This window comes from Chiloscyllium plagiosum, unplaced genomic scaffold (genome assembly GCF_037043375.1).
Source record: "Chiloscyllium plagiosum isolate Xiang-an unplaced genomic scaffold, Cpla_swu_hap1 HiC_scaffold_48, whole genome shotgun sequence".
Taxonomy (NCBI): Eukaryota; Metazoa; Chordata; class Chondrichthyes; order Orectolobiformes; family Hemiscylliidae; genus Chiloscyllium; species Chiloscyllium plagiosum.
The window spans coordinates 2314569-2335478 of NW_028270186.1; the positions used below are offsets into that span (position 1 = coordinate 2314569).

At 43.3% G+C, this 20910-nt stretch overlaps 1 protein-coding gene across 1 annotated transcript in view; it reads left to right on the forward strand.

Annotated features, from left to right (window-relative positions):
* Positions 1 to 14504: 14504 nt before the first annotated feature.
* LOC122543017 (GDNF family receptor alpha-2-like) overlaps positions 14505 to 20910 on the forward strand; it is a 318753-nt gene continuing 312347 nt past the window's right edge. Inside the window, exons 1-2 of the mRNA XM_043681193.2 lie at positions 14505 to 17022; positions 19949 to 20248. Of these exons, the coding sequence (XP_043537128.1) occupies positions 16983 to 17022; positions 19949 to 20248 (340 nt within the window). The 5' untranslated portion in view covers positions 14505 to 16982. The remainder of the gene's footprint in view (positions 17023 to 19948; positions 20249 to 20910) is intronic.

The window sequence follows — 20910 nt, forward strand, 5'->3', positions numbered from 1 at the left end:
AAGCAGGGCAACCAAAATTGTACACAGTATTCTAAATGTGGCCTGTACAATGTCCTGTACAGCTGCAACATGAGATCCTAACTCCTATACTCAACGCTCTGACCAATGAAGGCATGTGTACCAAATGCCTTCTTCACCTCCCTGTCTACCTGCAATGCCACTTTCAAGGAATTATGAACCTGCACTCCTAGGTCCCTTTGTTCAACAACACTTCCCAGGGTCCTACTATTAACCATCTAAGTCCTGCCCTGGTTTGCCTTCCAAAATGAAACATCTCACATTTATCTAAATCAAACTGCATCTGCCAGTTCTTGGCCCATCTGATCAAGATCTCGTTGTACTCTGAGATAACCTTCTTCACTGTCCACTATACCTCCAATTTTGGTGTCATGCATAAACTTACTCACCATACCTCCGATATTCTCAGCCAAATCATTGAATCAAATACCAAACAACAGTGGACCCGGAAGCTTTCCTTGTGGTATACTGCTGATCACTGGCCTCCAATCTGAGTAATAACTCTCTACCGCCACCCTCTGACTTCTACCATCAAGTCTTTTTGTATCCAATTGGTCAAAAGACATGAACGGATTATAAGCGCAAGGGTGTGACAAGGAGCATCTATGACTCTGTCAGGAACTGTGTGTAACAGATGAGGCTTAATCATTCATTTATACTGAAATGAGGTTAGTCTTGAACTTGTCTTTAATGTCAAATGTTACTGGCTATTCTTATGTCAACTGATCAAAGGTAGCCATGTAAATACTCAGTTAAAAAAGATGAGTAAATCAATTTCTAACTTAATCCATTAGTCAATTTGAATATGATAAGAATAGTTTTTAATTTACACATTGTTTATTGGTATCTGAATATTAGTCAATTTTTAACAGCAGAGATTGCTGTTAAATTTTAAATTTGGAGATTCATTCATCCATATCCCACTCTCTAATTGTGTTAACTAGACTTGCTGCATTATGTTCATTAGATTCCATCTTAGCTGAGACTAAAACTATCAAAACCATCCTTCCATTGGGAAGACAATTCAATGGTGGTAATGTCACATAAGTCGGAAACTCAGCTATCGCTGTGGAGTTCAAATCACACCAGAGTAGGTAATGGAATTTCAAATCAATTAATACATCAAGAGTTGGAAGCTAGACTCAGTAGTAGTCACCATGAAAGTATCATTAATTGCTGAAAAAAGTCATCTGGTTCGTTCATCTCCTTCAGGGAGGAAAATCTGCTGATGCTACCCAATCTGGTCTCCAGTGACTGCAGACCTATAGCAAAGTGGTTCAATTTTAAATGCCCTCTGAAATGACCTAACAAACTACTCAATTCATGGGCAATTGGGAAGGTGCATCAAATGCTGGCCTTGCTCGCTGTGTCCACATCACATGAAGGAGAATGATTGCCATGGAGAATGCAGCAGTTAATAATGGTTGACAATTCACTGTTAGGCTTTTTTTAAATGTTAAACTAAGTAGGGTTACTCTAATCGATCATGACATGGCTTTGAGAGATGAAGCAGTGATTGCTGCCATCTACCTTGTTGAATTTAAACAGGCGTGGTTCATAGACTAGCAATACCTCCACCAATCAGAGTCCATTTGCCAACCGATCAGCACTCTGCTCTCACAAAGTACAAGTGCAGTTTTCCCTTTAAATATGTATTCTGATGAATTGTCCTGACGAGTAAAAGACAAAAACTTTCACAATACTCAAGTTCTTAACTAACGAACAACTATTAATTGCTGCTATAAATCCCAATATGTTACTTGGAAGCATGAAACTTTCAGATTGCTGAAAAAGAGACATATGAAACTTTATCTTGCGCTCAGCAGGGCAGATACAAGAATATCAAATTTCAAAGGGAACAACAATTTATACTGCTTGAAAGAACTGCCAATTAGTTGACAAGTTAACTCTGATTTCATATGCACTGGTGAACTCAAGTCCCCTCGGCTTCTTTAAACGAAGAAAGTAAGCTAATGGTGCCATAGTCCTACCAGAGCATGGGGCTGCTCTCTCGTTAAAGATGAATGCTGGTGGTTTTACCTGAGGATCACCACGTCTCAGGCAAGGGGACTGTTGAAAAGGAGGCTCCTTTGTAGTAATTGAACCCATTCTGTTGATATCACACTGTACTGCAAACCACCCATCTAGCCAAATCAGCTAATTGACCACCAATAACAAAAAGAAGCAAAGTGTGGACATGTGCCAAATGGGGATAGAAGAATCTGGTCAGCTGCTATTTAAAAATGAAGACTTGCATTTATGCAGTATTGTCCAGGACATCCCAAAGCACCGTACAATCAGTTAAGTGTCAAAGAAGTTCAGTTGGCTGTTGTAACCTACGAAACTTGACAGTCAACTTGTGCTCAGAAAGCTCCCAAAAGCAACTAAGTGATGATGAACTGTTTCCAGTGACTGCAGGATAAATATTGGTCCAGAACACATCGGAGAACTCCCCCACCATTTTTGAAATAATAGTCATTGGATTTTCTGAGGGTGCAGACAGTGCCTCAGTTCAACATCTCATCCAAAAGATTACATCTCTCACAATACAACTCACTCTTAGTACTACATTGGTGGGTGTCAGCTGAGTGTTTGTGCTCATGTCTGCAAGACATAAGTGGGAATGATCCAAAGTTCAGCATTCGCCCATTCACAATGCAGCTCATATCTGTCTTACTGGAAGTGACTGGGGTTTTGTTTCTTCTGATTGCGAGCACTGAGCTCCTGTTGTTACATGGCACCTCTGTGCACAAATGTTAATGAGTGTTATTGTCAGGACTCCACTTTGATGGGTGACACAATAGGAAATGCTCCGTGGGCAAAACAGCTGACATAAACGTGTACTTTCCCTTTGATTTTTGTATTTTAGCAGACATTTCCTCCCTCCCATAATTTTAGCAAAGAGATACAGCATGTTATTGCTGACATTGCTGCTGTCCAAGGTTCAGCATTTGTGAATGCAACCTAATACTGTCTTTATTATGCACATTTGGTGTTTTCTTCAGCTTCAAACATGTTTTTTTTATGATGGTGAGGACTTTAGATTCCAATAAGGCAGTTTAGAATCCTGGACTCTATAAATCTAATAATTTGATGCCTTGCCAAAATAAGCATAATTGGAAAAGTTGCTGGGATTGTAGCGATCCAAATTGGTTCATGAATGTTCTTCAGAAATGGATACCTGATGCTTCGCTTTATGACACTTCAGAGGTAAAGCAAGCTCCTCAAAGAAACAGAATTGTATCTGTATAGCACAAACTCTAAACAAAACATAGAACAGTACAATGCAGGATCAGGCCCTTCAGCCCACAATGTCTGTGCTGATCGTGATGCCATTCAAAACGATTCCCATCTGCCTGTACGTGATCCACATCTCTCAATTCCTCACCTGTTCATGTATCTGTCTGAATCACTCTTAAGTTTTGCTATCATAATATCTCCCTAGACAGCATGTTCCAGGCATCTTCCACCCTCTGGGTAAGAAACTTGCCTCGCACACCTCCTTTAAACCCATGGCCCCTAGTATTTGACATTTGAAAGTGGGATAAAGACTCTTACTATCCACCCTATCCATGTCTCTCATAATTTTATATCCTTCCTTCAGATCATCCTTCAGCCTCTGATGTTCGAGTGAAACCAATCCAAGTTTGACCAACCTCACCTTATAGCTAATATATACTCCAATCCAGGCAACATCTAGGTAAACCTCCTCTGCATCCTCTCGAAAGCCTCCACATCCTTCCTGAAGTGTGGCAACCAGAACTGCACACAAGACATCAACTGTGGCCTCATTAATGTTTTATACAGCTGCAACATGGCTTACCACCTTTTATACTTAATGCCCTGACTGATGAAAGCAAGCATGCGTACCCTTTCTTTCCCAGCTTATCCACTTGTGTTGCCACTTTCAGGGAGTGATGAACTTGCATCCCAAGATTGCATTGTATGTCAATGTTCCTCAGGGTGCTGTGATATACTGTATGCTTTCTTCAAGCATTTGGCCTCCCAAACATATGTCACCTCACTCTTATCTGGGTTAAAGTCCACCTTCCATTTCTCTGCTCAGCTTCCTAGCTGATCCAAATCCTGTTGTATCCTTTGTGAGCACAGCTCCACTAATTTGTCTGTCATCTGCAAACCTACTAACCAGACCACTTACATTTTCATCCAAATCATTGTATATTTATAAACAACAGAGGAACCTCACTGATCTTTGTGGAAAATACCACTGATCAGAGACCTTCAGTCAAAAAAAATCACCTCTCCACAATTACCCTCTATCTTCTACAACCAAGTCAATTTTAAATCCAACTTAGCAACTCACAGTGGATCCACGTAACTTCATCTCTGGAACAGCCTAGGGATCTTGTTAAATTCTTTCGTGAAGTCCAGACAAACAATGTTGACTACCCTACTGTCATCATCACTTCCTCATAAAACACAATCTAATTTGTGACTTCCCCTGCACAAAGCAATGCCAACTGTTCCTAATGAGTCAAATCTTTGCCAAATGCGAGGAAATTCTGTCGCTAAGAATCTTTTCCAATAATTTCCCTACCACTGATGTAAGGCTCACCAGTCTATAATTTCCTGGATGATACTGGTTGCCCTTCTATTCTCCAGTCTTTGCCTAAGAGGATCAATGTTTTGGGCATAAGCCCTTCATCAGGAATGAGGCTTGTGGGCCGGTGGGGTGGAGGGGGGTGGGGGGGAGGGGAGGCTGAGAGATAAAGGGGAGGGGTGGCTGAGAGATAAAGGGGAGGGGTGTGGGGCTGGGGAGAAGGTAGCTGGGAATGTGATAGGTAGATGAAGGTGCAGGTGGAAGTGATAGGTCAGAGGGGAGGGTGGAGCGGATGGACGGGAAGGAAGAAGATGGACAGGTAGGTCCGGTCAAGGTGGCGGTGTCAACTTGGAGGCTTGGGACTGGGATAATGTAGGGGGAGGGGAAATGAGGAAACTAATGAAATCCACATTGATCCCGTGTGGTGGCACCTTCATCTACCTATCACATTCCCAGCTACCTTTCCCCCCCAGCCCCACACCCCTCCCCTTTATCTCTCAGTCCCCGTGACCCACAAGCCTCATTCCTGATGAAGGGCTTTTGCCCGAAACTTTGATTCTCCTACTCCTCAGATGCTGCCTGATCTGCTGTGCTTTTCCAGCAACACACTCTCATTTCAACTTGCCTGGCCATTTTCAGAGAATTATGCACCTGAATCCCAGAGTCCCTCTGCTTCTGTACTCTCTTCAAAGTTGTCCAATTGAGCCTGGATTGTATTTTTATGTTTCTTCGACCAAAACACATTACCTCACATTTCTCTGTATTGAAATTCAATATGGGGCATTTGCCCACGTGGCCAACTTGTCAATGTCTTGCTCAGCCTCACCTTCACAATTCTCCCTAGCTGAGTATCATCTGCAAATTTAGAGATTTTGTCCTCAAAACTCATCTCAAATCATTTGTATAAATCAGAAAAAGCAATGGCGCCAAATCAATGTCAACATCGAAAATCACTTTTAACTCATCTCCAGTCTGAGAAATATACTCTTAAAACAAGGAGTGTGGTGGAATTGTTCCTATTTGCCTGAATAAGGGCAGCTCCAACAACACTTAAAAGAGCTCGATGCCACCTAAGACAAAGCGACCTAACTGCCACTCCATCTAGCACTTTCAGTGTTCAGTCCCACGACCACTGATGCACAGTGTCAGCAAATTGTACTGTATACAAGATGCATTACAGGAACTCACCATAGATCTTTGGACAGCACCTTCCAAATCTATGACTTATACAAAGCAGCTGATACATGGGAAAACCATTCAGCTGCAAGTTCCCTCCAAGCCACTCACCATCCTGGCTTGGCAATATATCACCATTCCTTCACTGTCACTGGGTCAAAGTTCTGGAATGCTCTTCCTTACAGTGCTGTGGATCTACCTACACAGCATTGTCTCCAGTGGTTCAGTTCACCACCACCTTTTCAAGGGATGGACAATAAATTCTGGCTGAGCCAAAGATACCCATATCCCTGTGAATGAATGTGAAGAGAAGGACTCAATGAATTGTTGTCACTGATGTTTCTTTGAAAGCTGGCAGCCAATTTGTGCATAGCATGCTCATGCAAACAGCAATGTAACAATGAGCAGATTGGTTCAATTAGCAGTGTTCATAAACAATAAATATTGCCGAGCACACCAGGGAAACCTTCCCTTCTCTTCCTTGAAATACTGGCCTTAGCTTCTTTTAGATTGACCTGAGAAGATATGCTGAGACTAGATTTCATGTGTCATCTGAAAGAGAGCATCTCCAACAGTACTGCATTCTTCAGTGGCATCGGGTTGGTGGATTTGAGCTGTAGGGCGAGGCTGAATAGGCTGGTGCTGTTGTCCTTGGATAATTGGAGGCTGAGGGGTGACCTTATAGAGGTTTATAAAATCATGAGGGGCATAGGTAGGGTAAATAGGCAAAGTCTTTGCCCAAGGGTGTGGGAGTCCAGAACTAAAGGGCATAGGTTTAGGGTGACAGGGAAAGATATAAAAGGGGAGAAAGTGAGGTCTGCAGATGCTGGAGATCAAAGTTGAAACTTTATTGCTGGAACAGCACAGTAGGTCAGGCAGCATCCAGGGATCAGGAGATTCGACGTTTCGGGCACAGGCCCTTCTTCAGGAATGGCTCTGGAAAAGGCACAGCAGGTCAGGCAGCATCCAAGGCACAAAAGAGTCGACACTTCAGTCCTGAGGAAGCACTATGCCCAAAACATCAACTCTCTTCTCCTCGGATGCTGCCTGACCTGCTGTGCTTTTTCTCGGGCCACACTGTATCAACTGTGTATCCTCTGTCATGCACATCATCAACGCAGACAATGATTGGAGTTATCAACAGTGATTTATGACACAAAAGGAGGCTATTCCATCCACTGATTGTTTTTGACATGCAGTCACTTTTTATGCCAACATATGTAGTGGCCAGTTCGGGTCGAGTGAGATCTCACAAGGTGTGAATAAATAAATGACCTGCTAACATGTTTTTTGAATGATTGAAAAATTATCTACGGATCCAGAATATAAAGGGAGCTTCCTAACAGCAACCCACTTTTTGATCAATTCCACTTAGTTTTTTTCTGTATCAGTAATCAGCAGGCAATTTTGTTAAAAAAAATAATCTGGTTGGCTGCACAGAATCGGTTGTCCAAGAAAAACTACCTGTTCAATGTCCAATTCTCAAGTAAATGCTGCCAGAGAGGAGAAAAGGTGCGATCGTGTGGTAGTGTAGACACTGGTCAAATATGATGTTTCAATTTGTGGAGCTGAAAATCTATGAAGAGGGAAGATAGGTTTGTGTTTTAAAACAGAAAAGTCCGCATTCTTTTAAACCACCTACTTCTCAAAGTCTGGGTGATTATTGGTTACTCTGAAAACCTTTCAGTTTGAAAATTTTTCTCGGACTGTGGGGAAAAAGCAGGAGGATAGGGACTAATTGGCCTTCGTTTTAATTCTCCACTTTGCTATCATGCTGACATCCCCGTCCTTAGCCTGCTGCGGTGTTCCAGTGAAGCTCAAAGGAATCTTGAAGAAGAGAACTTCAGCTCGCAATTAAACTCTGGACTCGTTCGGACCTGACATGGTGTTTTACAATTTCCAGTCAAAAGCTCAGCGTGCGTTTGTTTTGTTAGCAATGTTTCCATTTTTCTTTTCTCTTTCAGTCAGCAGCACACCTGCTGGAAGCATATTTTTTGTTAATTTCCTTCTTTTCTTGCCCCAGCACCACTCCCTTAGACCCTGGAGTACCAACCTATCACAGACTTATCTTTAGCCCTTGTTCCAACCACTCTTTGCTCAAAACCTGTTACATTGCAAACCTCTTCCAGTTCTGATGAAAAGTTACAAATGTGAGACATCACCTCTGTTTTTCTCTCTCCACAGATACTGCCTTAACCTGCTAAATTACTCCAACATTTTCTGTTTAAATTTAGATGCAGAGTGTACAATGTTCTGCTTACTCATGAGAAACTAACTGGATCACTCTTTCATGGAGCTAGCACCCACATTATGGGATAAGAAGTCTCCTGTAAACAGAATGATTATGTTATGGCTGTGCATTCAAAATGCACTCTCGTTTGACACTTCAGTGCAGTGCAGAGGGTGTGTTGTGTTGTCTGAGGGATTGTTCTTCCAACAAGATGATACACTGAGACCACCTGCCAATTCAAGGTAACATGAAAGATACAGCCATCCTGTTAGGAAGCTCCCTTTATATTCTGGATCCGTAGATAATTTTTCAATCATTCAAAAAACATGTTAGCAGGTCATTTATTTATTCACACCTTGTGAGATCTCACTCTACCCGAACTGGCCACTACATATGTTGGCATAAAAAGTGACTGCATGTCAAAAACAATCAGTGGATGGAATAGCCTCCTTTTGTGTCATAAATCACTGTTGATAACTCCAATCATTGTCTGCGTTGATGATGTGCATGACAGAGGATACACAGTTGATACAGTGTGGCCCGAGAAAAAGCACAGCAGGTCAGGCAGCATCCGAGGAGAAGAGAGTTGATGTTTTGGGCATAATGCTTCCTCAGGACTGAAGTGTCGACTCTTTTGTGCCTTGGATGCTGCCTGACCTGCTGTGCCTTTTCCAGAGCCACGCTTTGTCAACTTTTACTCTCCAGCATCTGCAGTCCTCACTTTCTCCTATCAGATAGGATACAAAAAGAACTCTTCACCTATGTCCACACTGACATTTCTAACTAGAGGCTGAAATGTATACAGGGAGCAGTGTGTACAGCTCTGAGCAGGACACTTCCAAAAGGACCTGCAGACCCTGAAGAGCGTTCAGTACAAACGCACCAGAGCATGACCAAGGATTCAAAGTTTAGACTCTGAGGAAAAATCACATTAACCAGGCTTGTACTCCCTGTTAAGAAAGTGCTAAAATAATATAATTAAACATGAGATCAACAAACAGATGGAGAGAGTTCAGATAAAGATCTTATTCTTGTGGTGCAGTAATACTGTCCCTTACCTCTTAACTATGAGAAGCAAGTTCAAATGTGGCCTGTTTCATACATGTGTCATAGCAACTTGGAATGGATTCATTGAAAATACCTAAAAGGATGATTGGGAGTCTGTGGTGCAGTGGCAGTGTCTCAACCTTGAGGCCAAAAGATCTGTGTTGTAAAGAACGTATTCTGTGCAAAGTGCTTGTGGTGCAGTGATAGTGTCCCTATTTCTGCACCAAGTGCCCTGGGTTCAAGTCTAACCTGATCCAGAGATGTGGAATAATATCTCTGAACCAGTTGATTAGAAACTATCAATGAAGTAGGTGCAAGTGATTGATTGGGCTGTCTCTATTGCTATTGTCTCAATCCCAAATTGAATGGACTGTGCCGAGATCAGAAAACACTCTCTGCTTTCAATGCAAATATATCCTTCTTTAACTAAGGAGACTAAAACTGTGCATGGTACACCAGTTCTTATTGATCACACTCATGGTCCACAGATAGCTGGTGTGGACACTGATGTGCTTCTGAGGTTGGAGTAGAGGAATCAAAGCTTTATCTGCACAAGGCAAAGTTACCTGACGTCAGAGTTTGTAATGCTCCCACAGACCCGACGCCTGAAGTAGGAAGTTTCTATTCTTCACCATTCCAATCCATCACCTTGAGCAGCACCAAAATGTTAAAGGAAAAGTAAAGTGTAAGTCAACTGGTTTGTCGACACACGTTCAGAACTGTGGTGACCTTGGATGAGGAGAAAGAACTCTGTTAATGATTAAAATCAGAAAGGATGCATAAATACATACTCGCTCTTCTGTCCTTGTACAAATACTTTGTTCTTGTCATTAGCAGCTATTCCTCATTTGGTGCATGACAGTGGCTCAGAGACCTGAGTTCTTCCTGTAGATCCTTAAACGACAAAACAGGTCAATTCTCAACCACAGATGTTTGGGCATGTCGAGTTGGATGTCCAACAACGTAGTTGAAACTGGAGTGCAGGGTTTGATTCCTTTACTTTCATTCTCAGCCACCATCCAGCCTCATCATCAAAACGTCATGACTTGTGTGAAGCAGCTTGACAATCAAGATGTTGTCATTGATGAATAGTTGACATAAAGTTCCTTCCAGTGCTGCCACACTTCCAGGAGAGCTTCAGGATGTCTTTTGAACATTTTCATTGTCCTCCCCAGTGTACTGGCCATTTGCAAGTTGACAAAACAGCTGGCAGGGAGGTGCTTTTCGTCCATTTGATTACAGTTTACGGTCCATACAGAAGATTTTGCAGGAGCTTTTCAAGGGCTGGTTTCAAGGAGGACACAAGTGTTTATTTACTAATCCCTCCCGCTGAATCTGGAAAGTGCAGTAGACATATGGAATTTGTTTTGCATTCTAATTATGACTTCATATGGCGCTGATACATGGTCCAGGTATCATTGCAGTTCAGGACTGTGGTGGTATATATGCACTGTACACTTTGACTTTTGTTGACTTACAGAAATCTTTTTGTGTAACACTGACTGTCATAGTTTGTAGATGACTGACTGGAGCAGATGATCTGATACTGGAATTTCTTTTCAATAGTGGCCTTTTATAAAGGTAGGGGAACTATAAAAAGCATTTAGCGTACCGTATTTCAGAAGGAGAACACAGGGATGAATTAATCTCAGTGAGAAAGCTGCAATGAACCAGAACTGAATGAAAAACACCAAAGTCTGCAATCCAGTACAGATATTAAATACTAGTTTCCAGAGAAGTTGCATTGGTCTTGAAATGTTAACTCTGTTTCTCTCTCTGCAGATGCTCCCAGATTTGCTGAGTTTCCCCAGGACTATTTTTTACTTTAGATCTTCAGCATCTGTTAAAAGCTGATGGGATTTTTCTGCCTTCATGAAGATTCCATGCATGCATTCATCCCATGGATTTAGGGGAAAAAGAACCCCTACCTCTCACTTCTGACTTCAGGAATGTGGCATTTATAAATGGCTTCAGGAAGGGAGCTAAATCACTCCATGGAAACTAGCAAGGTATTTAGCTCTTGCCCGTCTCAGAAAATTCCTGACGTCCATTTTCCTGACTATTTCCTGTGGTTGAGGAAGTCAGTCTGGCTTTAGACAGATGGGTGCACATGCACACGCACAATTCTCTGTAATTGTTTCACTCACACTGATGAAGTTCCATTGTCTTTAAATATTAATTACATGACAGGAATATTATAAATACAAAGGAATTACTCCCAAAGGCAGTTATTTAGTTTGTGTCTGTAGTTTATATATGAACCTTCATAAAGTATTCATGAAATAAATTAATATGGGAACATTGCTGAGATAAATGAGCATGTCTTCTCACACTAAATGCCCCATGTGATATATTTCACCTCTTCCTTCTTGTTTATACTATGGTTATGTTAATGATTTTAGGACCATCAGATTACAGCAATGACAGCTTTTGTGATGATGACATGAAGATAATGTGAATTATACAGTGAAAAAGACTGCAGGGCACTAATATCCACTGTCTCATAACTATTCCATTTAGATCAAGTACCTAATCTATTATTCCATAAAGAGTGCTCATATCTTCCATTGATAAAAAAACATTTAATGTTCCACCCCACTTACGGTGTGATTTTTCCCAGTTGTCTTCGCAATCGATCTGAGACGGGTACAGCTGAGAACTGACATGAGTCAAACAGTCAAGGCAGGCAGGGACAAGGTAGGAAGACAGATGAACTCAGGGCATGGTTAGGAACATGGGACTGGGATATCACAGCAATTATGGAAACATGGCTCAGGGAAGGGCAGGACTGGCAGCTGAATGTTCCAGGATACAAATGCTACAGGAAGGATAGAAAGGGAGGCAAAAGAGGAGGGGGAGTGGCATTTTTGATAAGGGATAGCATTACAGCTGTAGTGAGGGAGGATATTCCTGGAAATACATCCAGGGAAGTTATTTGGGTGGAACTGAGAAATAAGAAAGGGATGATCACCTAATTGGGATTGTATTATAGACCCCCCCAATAGTCAGAGGGAAATTGAGAAACAAACTTGTAAGGAGATCTCAGCTATCTGTAAGAATAATATGGTGGTTATGGTAGGGGATTTTAACTTTCCAAACATCGACTGGGACTGCCATAGTGTTAAAGGTTTAGATGGAGAGGAATTTCTTAAGTGTGCACAAGACAATTTTCAGTCACTTGGGTTGCTAAGTTTCAGTGGGCCAACACCTGACTGTCCATGACACTCAGCAAGGACCCAGCTTCCTACCATGGTTACTGCTCTGCTCGGTGAAAGGAAAGCACAACAATAACTCAGTGTTTTTGTCACTTGGGTAGGTGAATGGTGAAGTCAAAAGAATTGACAGCTCAGTATCCAATCCACGTTCAAATGCATACATATTAATTTTCTGTTAATTGTATTGTTAAAGTTCAGCACAAAACGAGGCATTTTACAGATTTCAGGATTCAGCACTGACTTCCACAATTTCAGACCATGAACTTTGTTCTCCGTTTTGATTACAAGGAGCCTGACGAGCCCAACGTCCCCCTCTTCACCACTCCCAACAAAGATTACCTCTTTGCGAATCCCACCGACTATCATCTCTCCTCCACCGACCATTACCGCCCACTTTGCCTTGGGCTGTAAAACTCCCCACCACCTGTTCCATTTGCTTCCCCGTCTCCAACCACCACCCACCCCGCCTTTTTCAAAGCATAGAATCCATCACTTTTCACTGCTCCAGAATGGTTAACTCTTTTTTCCTCTCACGAAAATGCTACCAGACCTGCTGACGTTTTCCAACACTTTCTGTTTTTATTTCAAGATTCCATAATCCGCGTGACTTTTATTCGGTAGAAAGGCTTGCTAAGAAGAAGTATCTTGCATGCATGAAGAAAACCGCAGGGATATTGTGTTGGTCGATCGGAGGCAGAGACGTGCAAAGCTGCATTCTCGAATAAATCTGCTAAACAAAAGGATCCATGTCTACTCCTGGACGTCACCCGGGTCAAGTCCATTTAACAGCACACGTGTGTTTAAACATCTCTGCGACTTTGTGTGTGGGAATATGACTGTTGTGTGTGCTTAAGTGATTGACTGTATGGAACTGAGTGTGAGAGTTAATAAATTCACATGTAACGAGTTTAAATGTGCAGTCAGGAGGAGTGACAGCAGACACATGGTATAAGCGTTCTATTATATCATTGTCGAGACTCATACCCTAAATACAAGGGGTTGTCCGATCGAAGCACACTCACACACACGCTCACACACACAAAACTCAAATAAACGATATTTCGCGTGCTTGCTTGCATCCACAGTATCCTCCAGAAAAACAAACCGACATGAAAATACAGCCAAACACACAATCCGATGTGTCCACACATCGATACATAACTCACACTCAAAACCCTCTCGTCTCACCCACACACACTCCCCCATCCACGAGACTCAGAATTATATCTCAGTATGAGCCAATAGTTTCACTAACTTCATAGTCCCTGATGAAAAAAAAAGATGGGGATAAACTTGAACACTGGCTACATTTAGAAAAAAAACAGAAAATAATACAGATTACACGGGGCGGCACGGTGGCTCAGTAGTTAGCACTGATGCCTCACAGCGCCATGGCTCTCGGTTCGAGTCCCACCTTGGGCAGCTGTCTGTGTGGAGTCCTTCCCCACGTCCCCTACGGGTTCAATCCAAAGATGTGCACGTCAAGGTGCCATGCTAAATCGCACAGGTGCATTAGTCAAAGGGAAACATAGGGTAGGGGAATGGGTCTCGGTGGGTTACTCCTTGGAGGGTCAGTGTGGACTTGATGGGCCTGTTTCCATACTGTAGAGAAACTAATCTCCATATTGAAGGAAAATATGCAGATGGTAATGAGCTAAATTAGTAATAAATAAATAACTTTTGATACCGATTTATTTTTGAGTCAATTTAAAAATAAGATGTTATAAACGCCTGGTTAACTCCTGATTCCCGAGACCTGGAATGGAGGTGAAAGGCTTCATCCAAGCTCCTTCACGCTCCTTCCCAGATTGCAAAAGGAAGGTCCCTTCTTTTTCTCAGCAGCATACCACACCCTTAGTACAGCAAGTGGTAGTGTGTTACAGTTGACTCAAGGAGTCTGATCTGCCGGAGCAGCACACATTATTCTATGTGTGCTGTTGCCTGGAGTTACAGCTAATGATGGCAGAGGCTTCAATGTTTTCTCCATGACTTGGCTGACTGGCAATCTCTGCCACTCTTACAACCCGAACTGTCGAATAATTTCTAACCCTTCAAGGAAAGAATGATTCTTAGAGTCCCTGGCTCTGAGAGCATGACATACCTTCCATCTGTGATTACTTAACGCCTTATGGAATCCCTGGACTGATTGTGTATGTAATTGTACGCTAGAGGTCACTCTCAGGCCAGTGTTCAGTCCTATTATTAAATAATTACTAGCCATATTTCACCCCTTCCCTGGAATTATCCGGTTAATTTATTCTGATGCTTTCTCTACTGGAGTTGCAAAGTGAGCTCCGAGGCGAGTTTGAAGGAAACAAAATAAAGAGCAAAATATTCATATTTATAGTGCAACCATCACAACCTTAGGTTGTCTTAAAATACTTCACAAACCATGAATTAAATTCGATGTATAGCACAGAAACAGGTCATTCCAAAGCGAATGATCTGCTCAAGCCTCATCCCACCTTTCCTCCAGTAAATGTACCATCGTAACCCTCCACCCCCTTGTCTCTCATTTGCTTGTCCAAGTTTCTCATAAAATCGCGAGGGGCATGGATAGAATAAATAGACAATGTCTTTTCCCTGGGATCGGGGACTCCAGAACTAAAGGGCATAGGTTCAGGTGAGGGGAGAAAGATATAAAAGGGACCTAAGGGATAACTTTTTCACACAGAGGGTGGTGTGTATATGGAATGAGCTGCCAGGGGAAGTGGTGGAGGTTGGTACAATTACAACATTTAAAAGGCATCTGGATGTGTATATGAAAAGGAAGGGTTTAGAGGGACATGGGCCAGGTGCTGGCAAATGGGACTAGATTAATTTAGGATATCTGGTCAGCATGGATGAGTTGGACTGAAGGGTCTGTTTCCATGCTCTACGTCTCTGTGTGTCTATTACTCGAATTAATTTTAAACACTCCCTGTCCTAACAACTTCCATATTCTCATCACTTTTCCAGTGAAGCAGTATTTTATGAATAACCTGTTGGTGACTGTCTTCTATTATGGGCATATCACTAAATAGAGTCACTGTTGTACCACAGGATATGCGGCAACCAATTTGTGCACAGAAGAACCCGACAAACAGTAAAGTGTTAATTGTTTGAAGGATAAATATTGGCTGGGAAACTGGGGGAGAATTTTCCTCCTTTCCTATTCTGCATTGGGACTTTTCTTTAAATTAAAGGTGCAACATGAGCTGTTGGTCTCCTTTCAAGAGTGGCAGTGGGTAATGTTACATTTACCCCAAGAAAGGGCAAATGGGGCCAGGATTTAACATCTCAAAAATGGTTCCTCTGACAGTGCAGCGTTCCTCCAGTCCGGCAGTGGAACACTTTGGCCAAGAGGTGAGAATTCGGCCAAGGACACTGAGCATTTGTTTTCACAATCGTCTTGGGACACCGGGTAACACCGCGGAAAGGGGTAACCACAGATGAATGAGGGCTGGAGGGAGATTCGGAATTGATTCTGAGAAAATAAGGAGCAATTAAAAGGAAAGAGTTAAAAGAAACGAAAAAAACAACCCGGAGAAGGGATAGATGCAAAATGGAATAAAACATAACACCACAATAAAATTCCGTAAAATAGCGCCAGTGATTTGAAGAAGGGAATGGACAAAGTAATGTGCTCCAGCCATCTACAGCACACTCTCTCCAATTTCCACTCAGGGCTAATGCTGAGCTTTCTGTCTCGCACACACGTTCAGTCCGAGCCTCTTGCTTGCGTTCATTCTGACGCCAACTGCTTCTCTCGTCTTTGTTCTCCAGGTTACCCTGAGACCTCAGCCAGCTCCCCTCCCCTCCCCGACCGAAAGGAACAGTCTGGAGGAAGGAAGTGCCCCCCATTTCCCTCGAGGTCTCGCTGTATCCCGCCGACCAGGGTTCGGTGAGAGCTCATCTTTCTCTCTGTACACATAGCGATTCACTGGGACAGAGGCAAAGCGGTGTTGGAAACCTGGATTTTCTCTCCTGCCCGCCCAGTCCACGAGAGTCAAGTTTTTGCTCCAGATCTCAGCTGCACAGGAGAAGGAAGGCAATGCCAGGATTTTCATGAAGTTAATTGCAACTGAGCTTCAAATAGGAGTCAGGCTCCGGTGGGAAAGAGAATCGATGCTCTCATTCTCAGCAAAGATCTATAAACCAAGTTATCATTTCCATTCCTTGTGATCACCAGAACCCCTCTTAAAGGAGACGTCCCTGCCCAGCTGTGAGAGCTGGCGGAGAGCTGGACGAATTCAATACATCAAATTAAGAGGGGACAGCGGACCACAGTTGGCAATGAAGGCATTTTAATTCCGCCTGGAGCTGAGCCTGGACGCAAGCCCAACAGAAATTGCAAGACTGGAGTGGCGGGAGTGTCCGCTTTAAGGGGATTGCACAGTAGGAGACACTATTTGAGAAGGTCGTTGGAAGTGAGGAGCCGTGTGGGGAGCCGGAAGATTTAGCCGACGCTGCGAACTGGACCGATCGCTTTTGCCAGGAGTGATATTTTTTTTTTAAAAATCAATCTAGTCTCTCACAGTCATAGGGATAGTAACTCCTCCAATGCGAATGTTATGCGTGTTGTATGAGGAATGTGAGCTGGGAGATGGCTGCACGCTCGTTTCAATGTGGAATCCAAGGGGCATCATCAGTGGACTGAGAGACTGATGTCAGTTTCCAGTTCAGTTAAAATCCTCCTCTCACCAAGAGGTTAAACCATTCCAAAAGTCAACGCCAAATCTGCTGAGAATCTACCATGATCTGTGTAAACCTCTTCATCTTTCTGATTTTTATAGGTGAGTGAATCGTTCCAACAATATTCTGCCTGTTGGCGAATTTAGGAGGGAGCGGAGACCAAGTGTCAGGTGCTCAGACAGAAAGTCAACTGACTGGGGGACCAGGGGAAAGTCGCTTCATGAAATGGAGTTTCAGGGACAGTGACGGGACAGAGTCGAGGGATAGCTCACTGACGAACGCGGAGATTGAGAAGGGGGGGGGGGGGGGCAGCGGAGGGGGCTGGCGGTTAGAGCAGGGCAGGATAAAATGCCAAATGATCCATCTCCATTCCGCTCTTGCGGCTGTGAGCGTCAAACCAGACGGGGTTACAAAGTCGTCCGACAGTCACTGGCTTGAAAGCGAGCGAGTGTCTGTTTCATCCAGTGCGATAGCTGGAGACAAATTATAAACGCTGTGAAGGATCTTTGTTTCTCTGCGTGAGATCTGTAAGGAATTCATTTCACCAGAAGTGCCGAGACTGAGCATTTAACCTGTTTGTGCGAGAAATTGCTGATGCTAACAACTAAAGCGGGATTATTGCAACGATAAATACTGCAAATAGCAAATGTGGCTCTTTGGAATAAGTTGGACGATATATTTACGTGGAAGTTTGACAAACACAGGATCAGAATGAATAGAAGGAAACACTGATTGGGCGAGAAGAAAGACAGGGTGAGAAGCGACTGCTGTGACGCATGAACACTAGAATAGAGCAGTTGGGCCGAACGGTCTGTTTCTGTGTCTAAATGATGAGAGTAAATGGAGATGTCATTGGGAGAGGTGAAGTTCATAATCACAAGGGGAGAACGGTGGAGGGAGACAATGAGACAGAAATCGGGAGCTGCACAGAGAGGGACGGTGGAGCTCAGTGTAATGTGAGCGTTAAAATATCAACCTAAACACGTCTGGAGGAAGAAAAAAATGATGTCCCGAGGAGGGAGGTGGAGTCATAAAAATAAGATCCCAAAATGTGGACAGGGAGAAAGCAAGAAGACGAGCAGGAGCTGCTGGATTGAGTATTTTCAGAGCTGAGGGGAAAGTAATCTGGAGAGAAATAAGGATAAATGTAAACAAATGGACGGGAAGGTGGGGGGAACCTGCTCGTGTTGGCACAGACAGCGTTTCTGACTGCACTCACCGGCTCCCAGTGCTCCCAGACCTTCCCCGATTGCTTACCAGTGCCACTGTGGGCTGGGAATCTATCCACGGAGTCTATCGGGTACTCACCAGCTGTGATGTTATTGACAGAGACAATGTATATCTGTGTATGACAAGAGGTTAAACTCAGAGACCCCCCCCCCCTCCCCCCAACACACACATACACAAAACCCCGGCCGCTGACCAGTGAAGGTGTTTCCTTTTGCATTAATAGCACAGCAAAGTGAACATTTAGAGCGGGCGAGGCTGAATAGTTTCTCTGAATTACGGAGAGAAGTGAACTCTGGAATGTGGAGTCAGCAGTGAAGGCCATTCGGCCCACCGTCCCTGCACCGACTCCTGCAATGAACGTCATGACCCAGTGCCAATCTCCTGCTTTTCCCCACTGAATGAACACAGGTACCATGTTTTGTCCGACTCCTTTAACTCCTCTACCCCAAAACTCCAGTAAAAATTAATCAATCCCAAGTGCAGGATTGAAAAGAGAATGCTACTCATTCAATCAATTTGCTTTAATGAGACTCATCCAATGTATTCAGTCCTCTCATTCAAAGCTGTTCCCGATAATCAAGGCGGCAAACAACGTGAATTTAGAATTGGATTTGGGTTTCATTCATGAAAACAAAAATAAATATGAAGATATTATACTCCCCAAGTTCAAACGTTGAAACTGACAGATGAAAGAACTTGTAAAATAAAACGAGATGACAAATATAAAAGTGAAATGCAGCTTGCTGCTCCCCTATGACTCCGAGTTGCTGCAAATCTTCCTCACTCCCTGACCCTCCGAATTGTGCCCTCCCTTCTTTACCAACCCCCGGGTTATCGCTTAGTTCCACTCCCAACGCACCCAGCCTCCGCTTCATTCTCCAGGAGTTGCGTTTCTGTTCGAGATCCAGACTCAATCCGAAACGGGAGTTCTGCTGTGGCGGGACTGTGAGTGCCGACGGTTCAGAAATGTTGGGTCTTCCACCATCTGATGCCCCCACTCGTTTCTTCCCTCTCCGTACTTGAGGGTGGGGAGAGAGTAAGAGCTAATTTGAAAGTCTTTGCAAAGAACGGATTGTGAAAGTTCGAGCATTTCTGAGACTTGCATTTCCACGGAGTGGCTCTTGAACGGGAACGCGAGTTCAGGAGAAGCAAGTAGCGAGAGAGTAGGTTGGGGGCTGGGAGAGCCACCAAAGGCGTGGTGCAGGAAAGGAGCATAAAGCTAATCTCCAGATGCTCAACGAGAACACAGGCTCCAATATTTACCAGTGTTCAAACAAACCAAGCTGAATGGGTCCTTTTTAAAAGGGATCTTACTCCAACGGAAATCAAAGCCCGGATAGAGTGACATTTGTCTTAGCATGGGGACGCTGGTAATCAACCTGGAATTACAGTTTAGCCTCATTATATCTGTTATATCTGTTAAATATTTATGTTTCTGAATAGGCATAAACATCAAAGATTGATGACACATTTCATGGTTAATTTCCAGTTAGGATTGTCTTAAAGGTTCCTGTCAGTGGATTAATAACATATTACCTGGTTATATTTCCAGTTAAGGTTATATATGAAAGGCTTATGTCAATGGGTTATTAGCTCGTCAGGATGACACAAATGCTTTCCAGTCAATGATTTCCTGACACCTGACCTGGTTATCTTGCTCGTGAAGGTTATGTGAGCAGCTCCTGCCAATGAATTAATGACATTATCTGCGTAGATTTCTAATAGAATTGCATTCATGCTGCAGTGTCCGCTTAAAACAAAATCTTTGCTTCCCCTGCTTCTTCCCCCATTGTGTAGATGAGGTGCTGCGTTCAGCTGGGGATCCTGTCCTGCCGGGGACCTGGAGAGTGGACTGCGTTCGGGCCAATGAGTTATGTACGGCTGAACCTGGCTGCAGCAGCCGCTACCGGACCCTACGGCAATGTCTGGCGGGGAAGGCTGCCATGCTGTTTGGTCCTGAAGCCAAAAACGAGTGCATCGCTGCCATGGTGGCACTACAACAAAGCCCACTCTTCGACTGCCAATGCAAACGAGCAATGAAGAAAGAGAAACAGTGCCTGGCCATCTACTGGAGTATCCATCACAGTTTCCAGCAAGGTAAACCATTCACTGTCATCAGAGCAAAAAATAATTCGGCAAAAGTGAGTTCACCATTCAATCCTGGCCCTCTGAAAAAAATCATTCATAAACTTGTAGACGTCAGGACCACAGACTAGAATTTATAGATTGGTGGAATGAGCAGACATTTAACAGATGAGATTTTATGCAGAACATTGTTGTAATCTATTTTGTAAAGGACCTGGGGAGATGAGAAAATGAAAGGTACAATTCTGAAAGTGGGTATGAGTGCAGAGGGACCTGGGTGCATCCGTTATTGAAGGTGGTGAGCCTGTTAAGGGATCCCTGAACAAAGTATCTGGCATCCTGTTTATAATGGCATCAAGTATAACGAAAGGGACTTTTGTTCAACTTGTACATACTGTGATGATGATGCTCCCTTAACAGGGTTATGTTGCCCTTGCTTTTTTTTTTCAGAGGGTTTGTAAACATAGACTGTAGAGGTCCAGCTTTGAAGGGTTGAGAGCCAGTTTAATTATGGCGAACATATACTGCGTCACGCAAAAAGCTTTCAAGTTTTAAAAAAAAGTACAATGAACATAGGGTGGCCAGTTCTCCCAACTCAGCATTCTCCGATTTGATTTTAGCAGCCAGTCAGTTGTCAAAACTGCTGGACCCAAGGAGGCAGGTCCATGCTGGTC